We start from the raw sequence: 12680 nt of genomic DNA, 5'->3' as shown, positions 1-12680 counted from the left end.
GCTGTTTATAATTTCAAATTTAAAAGTGTGTACATGATTTAACGAAATCTACCGTTTTTTGCCGAAGGTATCCCCTGTTTTTGGAACAGCTCCACGGAAAACCAGTTTCCGTTCCAATGTTCAATAAGTTGTTAGCGTCCACTGAAGTCAAATATATTTGAGTTTAGTGAACGATAAGGAGTCAGTAACAAAGTCATTTGACACTGTCGAGAACAGTAAGTTTTGGTTTTGGGATTATTTGTGTTTTTGGTTGTTTATATTTTAGTTGAAGACCTTTAAGAGCTTCACGTTAAACATTATTATAAAAAAACATGACGTTAACCTTATAAACAGTTTCTTCATACTCGTCATCAACATTATTTGTGCTCTCAGACATCATATTGACAAATATTGCAATACACACGCTTACATACAAAAGACTACTGGCTGACATTAAAAAAAATTTAATGGAAATGGAAACTAGCACTGTCCTTGCGTGCAGGCCTAGTGTCCGGTCAGTTTACTTAGAGCTCTTCTGGCTTTGAGTACTAATCGCCACTACTTCTCCGCTTAGAGGTACCATAAGGCAAGGAGATTTAATAAGCTCCGAATACCAGTTAGTCGTAATCAAGGATGCAATAAGATTTAAACCCTTAGGCATTAAATGCAAAAAAGATTTAAAGTATAATAATCTAACACTTAGTCAATATACTAGTGATTTATAATTATTGAAGTAACATTAAATCGGGTTGAACCCAAAGTGAACAGGTGACATTGAATAACACACAATTGTTTCTGTAATTAAATGTATATAGATATACGCGGACTGGATTAGAATAAGAATCGTTAATAATTATTGTAGTAGAATAGTGTTTCACAACGTTACTGTAGGTCGCAAACATGTGTTTATGAATATGTCTCGATATTAGTCGTAAAATATAAACAATGTAAGGTTAACGAAATAAAGTATTTTAGGGAATTGAAATATATTTCGTTATGAGTTTTTATTACTTAGGACATTATCCCAAATAACAGCACAAGGGGGCCGTATTTTAAGTATGTTAATATGGAGTTGTTGATCGATAAATCGCTGGAATTTGGAAATTCGCCGTTTAGGTAAATGACCCGAGAGGTCTTTCTAAAGACTCAATTTTCAGCTGGGCCTGAAATCGATTGATTAGACGTAGCTATAGCTGGTCTATGCAGAGAGCATTCGGGAATGTGCGGTTAAGAATTCGTCACGCTACGGCGCGCCGTCACCATCGACTATTCTGAATAAAATAAGATATTTTTCTAGAATTATTCTATTTTGTACTCTATTCAACACTGTAAAATACTTTCATTGTACGTCAGATGTGTAAACATGCATCACGCATTTTTCATCGCCGTCTAGTTAGTCAGAATTATCTGTTAAATAAACTTATTAAATGTATTAGTATAGAACTTAGTTTAGTTTTAACTCCGTTGTTTAGTGAAGAAACTGCTTACTAGAATACATTGTTTTATGTTTTATGTTTACATATTTATATAAAATAAGTTATAAATTTAAATCAATTTACAACCGATTCTACACATACTTAAATAAACACATACATAAGTTTTATACTGTTGTTATATAGGTTTTATATAACGTACAAGGGAAACACATGTGGTAATTTCTGAAACAAGTACCATGTTCTGTAATATAAAACAATCTTTTTTTTTTTCACAAGCAACTTGTTTCACTGCGAAACATGTTGTTGGCTAAATAGTGATTAGCGATGAACATTGCAAAGTTGTTTCAGTGACCAAAATGTTAAAAATCGCTAATACTTTATCAATACCTGATAATTTGATAATCGTTAAAGGTTAATTTGGAAATTACACTTTTTATCTCACAATGCATTAAGTGACATTATTTCATCATCAATAATTTTAAATTCTCTACATTTTTCCCTCACAGGGTTGGTTTATTGCAGTTGTAAACAAAACAAGTGACTTTTTCTCTTTTTAGTATATCAGAATGTATGCACGGCATGTGGAAAAACCTATAAAAATTATAAAAGTCTGGTTCGTCACAAAACCTATGAGTGCAACAAGGAACCTACGGAGCAGTGTAGAATCTGCGGTTACAGAACGGCATATAAATGTGTACTTAAGAAACATTTGTATTCACAACATGCAGTATTTTATTAGATTAACAGGAATTCGAATATTGATTTAGTTATTACTATTTTTTTAATCAATATTTTACCTATAGTTTGTATATACTTCAAGTTTAAATTTAATATATCCGTCTTTCTGGCTACCTTCTCAATTTTTATAACCAAACCTGTTTATAATATTTATACTACAACGACGAATACAAACGAAAAAAAAAACGAATAAGCAAATCGCATATTTAAGAGATGTAATGCCAATTATTCAAAACAGTTTAGAATTAAGAGAATATATGGATATCGAATAAGAAAATTTTTCCTAAATACTAAACATCTATTGTATGTGTAATGAGTATGGATGTATATATTTTTAAGTTGCAGGATTTACTCATTATGAGTGTTTTTTTAGAATTCCTTTCTGTTTTTAGTTTTTCTTATCTCCAGATTTATTACATCTTCGATGTTTCTTTGATAATTTCTTAAGATAGCAATCAATTATAGTTTGTTAATCTTATTATTTTTCGGTAAATGGCTGTGCTATCTTAGCTTATTTTATTTAGTTATTTAGTTTACGTTGTGCTTGTCATTTTGTTTTTGCTGCATACCATACTGTCCATTTTCTTATATTGTAGCATGTTCGTTTTACCCGGTATATCGTGGGATCCAAAAAAGATCGTTAATCTCTTTGTGTTTCTAATATTGATGATCTTAACATCTTGGAATCTGTCTATAATAAACAAATGGCTCTTTCGCTGATCTTTAAAGCGGCGATGTAGGCAATAGATAATTACTAAACAAAATTTATGTCTGTTTTTGTTTGTAATGAATTGCATACGTCGGAAAACTCAAATAGAAGGACGTGAAAAAATAAAACATTAGTGGTCACTAAAAAATTCGATTTGATTGAGTGCACTTCCATGAGGGCGGTCGTAGCAGTTCGATGTAGGAAATATACACTTCCCAGTGTGGATCCAGTACCAGATATTCTTGATTGGTCCATCTAAGATTGAATATCATTTTTGGAGCTTAAATGTACTTTTGGCTGTAGTGTAGTAGGGTGACAGTGTGCAGTCAATGAAATAGTGCGAGAGCTTTGAATTGCAATATGCCGGTGAAAAGTATTTCAAATTGCAGTTCACTGAATTTTTGGAGATAGTACAAATTTGGAAGGACAAATATAGTATTTTCTTGTTTCGCTTTTCTTTCTGATGAAACAAATTAATGGAAGCTAAAATTTTTTATGGAGACATTTGGTCAAGCCAATTTTTTTAACTAATCAAACCTGATTTTATTTAAACTATTTTTACATATTATGTACTTAGTGCAGTGAATTGCGAAGATTTTTTATATAGGGTATGTCCCTTAAATTTTTTTTTGTATTCCGTAATGATCTTTTGTTTGTTTTTTTGTGTACAACCTAAAAATTTGTATGTTAAGTGATAGTTTTTGTTCAGTTAATTGATGGTTTTTTTTTTAAATAGACAGTAAATGTTAATACCAATATTATCATGATAGTATGCCATAGCTGAGGTAATGTCTAAGTTTTACTAACTTTTAGTATTTGAATTCACCTTACAGCTTTACTCGATTATAAAAGTATTCCGTCTCATTTTTGGAGTATTTGTTTAATATCTGATATTTTTTTTCGCTATCTACTTTGTTTAATTTGTTTATTTTGCCAATGTGTTGACATTCCGTAATGCTTTGTTGAGTTTTGGCCTAAATTTGTTATCTTTCTTAAGTTAATCTGCTCCTAGGTCAAATGTGGAGTTTTTCTCGTCCCTCAACAAATGACTAGGTGGCGCCCATTTTTTCCCTTTCTTTTATTACCAAAATCCTTTATTTTCATTGGGACATTTTAATTACCAATTTTTTAAATATACCCCCATCCCAAATTTATAGACCAACGTCCCAAAGCTTACCGTTGTCTCCTTCAAAACACCTGACAGCCGGTTTGCAAGGTGATCCGACTTGCACCTGGATTTCTCTTTCAGTCCCCTACTCCCCATCCAAACAAGTTACAGTAAAAAAGTGAATGAAAGGATTTTTTTTATTAGTTCAAATTTAGTGATACTTAATTTGTTTGTTACTATTTTATTTCCTTTCGACAATATCAGCATATGTTTGATGTTTTTTTCGCTTTATCTGTGTGGTTTACTATTGTTGTCTCTATATATGTTGTTTACTGTTATACTACATCAATATACATCCAATAGACTACCTGTTTAAACAGAACAAAGTTAAATTTATTTATTATTTTTTTACTTTTTAGTCGATTAATAATACCTACAAGACAAATAATGCGTAATAGAAAATTTCTTGAAAAATCCTGTTAGCCTTATTGCGTTAAAATTCAAATCATTTTGCCAATACTTACATTCACGTGAGCACATTAAAAAATGCATAGCAATATTTTTTTTGTTTTCTACTAGGTTAAGATAAAATTGATATATTATTTTGTTTTTATTTTCTTTATGAAATAAAAGTTGTTTTGCGTTTCTTATTTTTCCAATTTTAGTTTTCGTAAATAAGTATTGCCATTATATATAATTTTAATATTATTTGCACATTTTATTTTCGGGAGCACTTGTTTATGTTTTCTATTATAATGATTTTTTTTTCTAATTTTATGTTCTTTTTAGTTTGTGCTCGACGAAGATTTCGTTGCCCAAATTGTGATAAATCGTATACGCTTGTAAAAAATTTATCCAGACATTTAACAGTCGAATGTGGAAAAGAAAAGAGATATAAATGTATCTTTTGTACCAATTCGTATTATTATAGGACAGACTTAAGGAAGCATGGTTTAAGGATTCATAATTTTGAGCATTTTTATTAGGTTAAGTTAGTCTATTTTTTGCAAATCTGGAAGATTTTTTGCAAGATCTATAAATTTCAGTATCGTGTAAATTACTCGCTCTGGTGATTCGCTGACCTAGACTGATAAATTATGCCCTTATAAGGCAATAATTTAGGTAAAACTCAAAGATACTACTAGCTCCAGTAAGACATAAAACAAATTTTAGTCAATTGACATCCATAAATATTTAGACATGAATGATAAGAATATAAGATAATTGATGACCTAGCTATGAGAAAAGGAACAAAAAACTATTTCGATTCGCAAGAAGTACTACAATTTCTATTTTTATTACGGCACTAAATCTTGTTAATAATTATATAAATGTTATGAGAGTTAGACAAGATGTATCAAACCTAAATTTTGTTCAGCTTTGATAATCTCGTTATTAAGAGTTATTAAAAAAAAGATGAACCGTCATGGGACTTGTATAGATAATATGCATACACGAATAGTTTATTGAATTTAAATAACTATGGCATAATCAAAAACAAGATATAGTTTTAAGAAAAAAATCTGATTATTTTTATTTAAAAATACATGTTGAATAATATCAGAATTTCTTCAATATTATCAGTTGTTTCGAAATAACTTCAATCATATTTTATGTTTACTGTTATACTGTTATAACTGCCAATTAAATAAAATACAGACAAGATGTTCCAAACAATAAGAACACTGCATACTATAGAGTCTAAGTGTTAGGAGTGTAAGCGATCCTTCACATCACAACAAAAAGTAAATAACAACTAAAAACTACGTTTAAATATGCCATTTTATATCTATATTTATTTTTCTTTCGAATCATATCTCTTTAAGGTTTTTTGGGCACCGTTGTTTAATCGGGATTTACATTGATTTGAACCCGAATTTTCTTGCATGCCAGGGACGAATAATGTGCACTACAATCTTAAATCAAGCAAACAAAGAAGCTGTCAAAGAATATACAGCAGTTAGTGACAGAATTATTGTAGTAAAATTTCGGCCGAACCCAATGAATCTAAACGTCATTTAAGTATATTTTTTTTCCAGATTATTAAATTCTTACTTTACTTCTCTACACAACTCCCTCAGGGTTTGGCTTCGGTTCTCTGGGGACCTCAGCCTTCTGTAGTCTATCCGTTTATCATAATTTTCTCAAAAACACCTTGATTTTCATTCTCTTTACTCTAATTTAACAGAGCCACCTACAACAATTTCATTTTACTATTATAGTCAATATAGACCAATAGTTCATTCAACTTACCAACTTATAACTTAATCTTTTATTTTTCCTATGTACCTAGTGTTGCTTTATAACAGATAGGGCCTTTTCTCAAGTTATAAGTTGAGTAATTTACGATCAATATATTACAAAACCACTTCCAACCATCAAATTTTGTCCATTTCATATACTTACAACACAAAATATAACTACATCACTCAGTTTGTTAACACCCAATCAGATACATATTTATATTCATGAACTTACAACTCAAGAAGTTTTACATTTACCAGGTACCAAATGTTGTTTTTTGACATACAGGGCCTAACATAATTGAGTTATAAGTTAATTTTTACATGAACTTTATATTACAATAGTTTCATTTCATTCATTGAATAACATTCTCACATATTAAATATATTAATTCCTATACTTTTTCAAGAACTCAACTTTCCACCTGTGTCTAGTTTCCATTTTCCAGGTACCAAATGTTATTAAAACATAAAGGGCCTTATATTAGAATCTTTTCATCACACCACTTGACACTGTATAGTTGGTTGCCTAACTATAATCACATAATTTTCTCACCACAATTTCATCTCACATACATAATTTAAAACAATAACATTGATGGTTGATACTGTTCTAATTTTATTTTTATTTCAACTTTCACAATTTTTAAACAACGTTGGCTTCTGTCTTAAATAGACATATACAGTTACACTGACTGCTCTGTCACAACTTCCGTCATAACCTGTCAAGATTGTCATTTCAATCAGTTGCTTTAATAAAGTCCTCGTAGACATACCGTCTCAGGACTTGCAACTTAATGTAGAGTCATATGTCGCCATGTTACCAATCCAACGGTAACTTTACCATCTTAATTATAAACTAGACATAATGTAAACTAAATTTCATTTAGCAATTTTTAAAGGGTTTTTACCCCCATATTTAGTGGCTATTTCCATGTATTAACCTGTAAGTATTAACCACATTTTACATTAACCTTAGTCAAAACTTAAATTATTTCATGTTCTTCTTAAATAAGTGGTTAAATGCTTTTTAGGACACTGATGATGGAATACTTATTCTGAAAACGTTTTGTCAATTTAACATAGCCCAAATGGGTTTTTTATATACCTTTTTATAAAGGATTTTATTGAAAAAATTTTTTAATATATGGTATACAGCCAACTACAGGAACTTAGTTTCCTTGTGGAATTTAAGTATATGTCCCAACGAGCCAAGCAGAAGATATTATTATGAAAAATGATACTGTAAGTGCGCCCTTACAGGTGCATAATGGAGGGGACCAATTAAAGCCAATAATTAAGACCATAAATGCAAGCAGCACTTATAAATCTAAAAGTGCGTAAAGCCCCGATTATAGATTAAGTAACAGCAGAAATATGGCTGGCAAGAGGTGAAGTGTAGGTAGGCATAATCTACTGGATCTGCCAAAGCATATGACAAACATGTAAGTGGCTGGATGACTGGATCAACTCAGTTTATGTACCAATCCACAAAAAAGGATTCAAATAAATATGAGAAAATGTCCGCACCATTGCTCTTATACTCAAAGTCATGCTGCAGATTATTTTAAAATAATTTTAACCATGTCACTGAAACAAGAACAGATTTAAGCTGTACTTGCTCCCTGAAATACTAGAAGAGCGATCAGGATTTATGTCAGGAAGGAACACAAGAGAAAAAATTCTGAATTCACAAGAAAAATGAAATTCCTGTGGATGGGTGTATACCATGAACCACAAAAGTTTTATTTAAAAATCCTTTATAAACTGTCCAAAACACCCTTTCGGGCTTCATCACAAAACGTTTTCGGACTAAAAAGTCTATCATCAGTGTATTATCAGGTGTACATGAGTCAAGCCACTAAATATTTAGTTCGAAGCTCCTAAAATGGTACAAAATATATTATGTGTTACATTTTTGTTAAAATGGTGGTGTGATGTTAAAATTTTTAACAGATACCCTGCATGGTAACGTAAAACTACCAATAGGGGTTGCTGCTGATCCTGAGATAATATCTCTGAATGGGTTCTAGATGGCAATTTTTGCCTATTTCTAGTTGCCATGCACTTAAGACGCGTTCGAAATATTTTGCTGGTGAAGAATGTTACGAATACCCTGACCCCAAGAAGAACCAACGAGTCAATCCTTAGACAGCTGCACGTTAATGGCTCCGAAATACTGTTAACGAAAAAATAATTGTTTGGTCGTGTGGTACGTGAACATGGTCTGGAGAAGCAGTAGGGAACGAGGCAACGAGCGAGAGCCCGGAGAAGAACACCACAAGGTATGTGAACAACATTTCAAAAAAAGTCGGAGCCCCTCTAAACCATTGGTTTAGAATTCCAGAAGACGGTTAAAATATTATACTTATATATTTTATAAATTTTAATGCGAGTGAACATGTAATTATAGTTACATTTTCATTCAAAGCTTCGGTGGTGTAGTGGACAGCAATCATCATTAAATGGCACGGATGTCTGAGGTCGACTATTACTAAGGTGGAAACCATAAGATTTAATTAATTAGTAAAACTGTAAATGGTGATATCGGCAGCTAACAATGTCAAAAAAAAATCAATATTTTACAAACGATATCGAAAGGAAATGTTTTTAATGTAAATGGATATCATTGCATACTTTTGAGCTAAATTAATATTTTTTAACAAACGACTGAACAAATTTAATATTAAAAAAACATGATTTATTCCCTCAATCCTATGAAATCCCTATGACTGTGATTGATTTATACTGTATAATAGATGTAACTAAAATTTAAAAGGGTAATCCCAGTGTTTGGCAGTATACCATAGTTTTAAAAAACTTACTATGAAGTAAAAACTTTGTATAAAATGGTATAAATTTATTAAGTTTTTTTTTAAATATCCAAAATGGATTTAAAAATTTTCAGAACGTTTTCAGTCCTATCGGATCATCATAAGTGAAAAACTTCTTTCTACATACATAGTTTTTGAAATTAGCCACATAAGTCAGATGATGTTTAAATTACATAACTAAAGTAATACATTTTATGATTATGACAATAGGCCGATATTAAAGAATTAAATTTTTAAGGGAACATACAAATTCCCACTCGAAAAATGGACGCAGCTCAACGAGTGGTAACAACCAACTCTGTATAATATGTAACTACTTTTTTACATAACCCTACTTTGTAATACACCTAGACGATGATTTTGATACAATATTATGGATGTTTAAAAAAGTCTTCCTGTAAAAAAGTCTTCTAAATATGTTGCACCAATTAATTATTATTTGCCAAAGAGTCAGATTTGCTTAAAATGGACTAATAAAAGAGTACGCCGATTAGTACCCCATTTTACAATTATTGTTATTGTTGTACCGTCATAAAAATACCGACCTAAATATATTAGATTTAGTTTTTTTTTTTCTATTTGTTTGTATTTATTGCTGACTAAATTTTTTTACAGTTTATTGAGTGAGTACTTTGCGAGGTTCTTTACGTTACATAATTTTTTTAAGTGCCAAAAACGATTACATTTAAAAACAAAGAAATGTAAATGCTACATATAGCGCTAGTTTTCAGTGGAAATCCAGTGCGACTTTAGTCCCAAAAACATAAGCAATTAATCTCTAAAATGAGATTTTGTATCCAAATAATTTTTCAAATATATTGTACAAGAATTAAAATTTGCTTCCCCTGAGGAACTTGTTATTTTTCTTCTTTAATATTAAAAAAAATAGAAAGATAGACCAGTTTCTCTTGCATCTTGTATGTTGTGGGTCAGTCTTTTCGAACATTCTGACATGATAAAACTATCAATTTTCAGTGAGTAGGGATAATTAGATACTATAAGTTTGGACTACTTTAATTGAAAAAGTACTAGATTAATAAATAATGCTATTTTTTCAGCATCATACTAAACCCACTCATTATTTGGTGTTGTTAATATAGTACTTAAATAATTATTATTTGAGATCAAGTCAAGACAGGTTCATACTTGTTCAGAGCATGTATATAATTTATGTTGTATTTTTATCAACTTGTAGTTGATAAATAAATTGCTGAAGTAAATTTTATATTTTGGTCCCTTCATCACGTGGCTTAGATATTCCAGTTTTCTGGTTTGTATAAGGGTGATTAGTTCTGTTTCTTTACTAACCCCTCCAATACTTCTTTATTTGTAATTCTATAGTTCACGATATTTTTAATACTCTGCGGTATAAACAGAGTTCGAAAGCCTCGATTCTTTTTAAAGTGCATTTTTTAATGTCTCACGTCTCAGCTTCATATCACAGTATTGAAAATATATAACATCGAATGGGACGTAGTCTGATTTCCAAATTAAGATTTCTGAACGTTAGGAATGGCTTCATTCGTATAAATGCTGATCTGGCACTCTCTATTCGCCTGTTTATTTCTGCAGTGTGATCATTGGTTTCATTGATCAAAGTTCCCAAGTAGTGATATTTTTCTACTTGTTCTATCACATTACCATTAATTGTCAATATGTGGTCTTTTTATAATTAGCACATATTTCATTTTTTTAGCGTTTATAGTAGTTCTCATCTTAGCACTATTCATACTAAAGCTTTCGATTAGAGGTTGTAAACCTTCTACATTAATTGCAATGATCACAGTGTTATCCGCATATCGTAAGTTGTTAATTAATTTTCAATTAGCGGTAACTCCCGCTTTGATGTTAGTGAGCGTGTTTTTAAAATTTTTTTCAGAATATAAGCTCAACAATTGTTGTTTCTAACACTCCAATATTGAAAATAAACGTTAAAGGAGGGCGGCATAATCGACAACGTTCTTTCTACGCTTGAAAAATTTTATGAAACGCTTGAGTGATAAAAAAAATCATTTACTTTCTAAACAAATACAAACTGTTAACCAAACTACTTAAATCACTTTGGTTTAAATAATTCTTTCGTGCATATCTTTTATTTATTTATGTTTATTTGCGGTTCCCACCTGGAATCACAAGTAAATGCGTAAAAGTCCCAGACTGCAGTGCGGTAGTCATAAAATTGCGTGTGGTCAATTTATATTGTTATGTAACTATTAATTATATTATTGTTTTTATATCCGTATAAATACCAAGGATTTTAACTCAGAATTCCATCAAAATCTTAAAATTTTATCAGTAACTAGGGAATATCTTAACAAGCAAAATTTACCCTAGGCCGAAATGTACTTTTACCTTGGGAGTGGAATCCACTCCGGCTGACGGATTGAAATCTTGACATTGAAAATAACCCCAAAAATCGATAGAAAAATATATTGCAACCAAAAAATCTTCTATAGAGATTTTTTTTAAATCAATACTTTTAGACTTATTTGTGATTAAAAATTTAAATATTTCGTATGTTTTCAACAAATTTTATGAATAACTCACAAACTTTACATATTATTGAAAAAGCTGTTAATAATTGATAAAATGTTGCTTATAAAAAATCAAATAGATTGCTTTTTTTAGTTTTGCTGTAGCCTAAGGTTTTTTTCTCGCGAATAAAAATAGTCGATCTTATTTTTATCATAGCTTCCTTAGTTCATTTAATCGATAGTCTTCGTATTTTTGGCCCTAAAAGTTTGTCTATAATAGACTATTATAGTCTATTATAGACGAGATGTAATCGTGGCAAGGCGACTTCGGATCGGACATGCAAAATTAACACATGGTTACCTGATGTCATCCAGCAACCGACCTACTTGTCAAATCTGTCAAGTCAATCAAGTCAATCGTATACTCATCGAATGCCGTCAATATTCTGCCAAAAGACTATTTTATCACCTCAAGCCTAATATACGAGATATCCGAAGTAATGCGGATCAAATTAACTCCACCCTAAAATTCCTTAAAGATATACAGTTGTATTATAAAATATAATTTCATTGTACGATAACATTTTGTATTTTGTAACATATTATTTATTGTAACATGTAACCTTGTAAGGAGCCTTAGTAACCAAGCACATTAATTTTAAATAATAATATGCTAGAGCTAAAGAGTTTTACAAAGTCTCATGTTAATTCTTTTTTAAAGAACTTTAAAAAATATATTACGAATTTTTTTAGTAAATTTTTTTTCCTGTTATTTTATATTGAGTTTTTAAAATGTTTCGTTAAATACTAAATTGTCATCTTCAATGAGTTATAACTCGATTTGTATTAGGATTACAGCAAAAATAAAAAACATCAATTTGATTTTTATAACCTACATTTTATCTATATTCTGTTTTTTTCGATAAAATGTACAGTTTTTGAGTTATTCGTGATAAAAACATAAGAAAATAAAAATTTTCATTTAGGTAAAAGTATTGTTTTTTTGCAAAATTTTATACATTTTTTGTTTAAAATATAAGTTTTTTTAATATAAAGGTTTTGACCCTGTAGCTGGGGTGGATTTCACCTTTAACGTAAAACTACAATTCGGCACAGAATAGATTTTGAAGTTAACGGTAAATAGAGGTCAAAATTGATA

At 30.3% G+C, this 12680-nt stretch overlaps 1 protein-coding gene across 17 annotated transcripts in view; it reads left to right on the top strand.

Annotated features, from left to right (window-relative positions):
• Nucleotides 1–12680, top strand: part of lola (longitudinals lacking) — a 604955-nt gene that overhangs the window by 393413 nt on the left and 198862 nt on the right. The window contains exon 5 of one of the 17 annotated variants that reach the window (XM_072526373.1): nt 4760–10965. The exons of 15 other annotated variants lie outside the window; for them this stretch is intronic. In XM_072526373.1, the coding sequence (XP_072382474.1) occupies nt 4760–4956 (197 nt within the window). In that variant the 3' untranslated portion in view covers nt 4957–10965. Of the gene's footprint in view, nt 1–1972; nt 2170–4759; nt 10966–12680 lie in introns of those variants that run through there. One more of the 17 variants, XM_072526379.1, reaches the window with a different exon arrangement.

This window comes from Diabrotica undecimpunctata, chromosome 3 (genome assembly GCF_040954645.1).
Source record: "Diabrotica undecimpunctata isolate CICGRU chromosome 3, icDiaUnde3, whole genome shotgun sequence".
NCBI lineage: Eukaryota > Metazoa > Arthropoda > Insecta > Coleoptera > Chrysomelidae > Diabrotica > Diabrotica undecimpunctata.
This window is presented reverse-complemented; position numbering and strand designations above follow the sequence as displayed.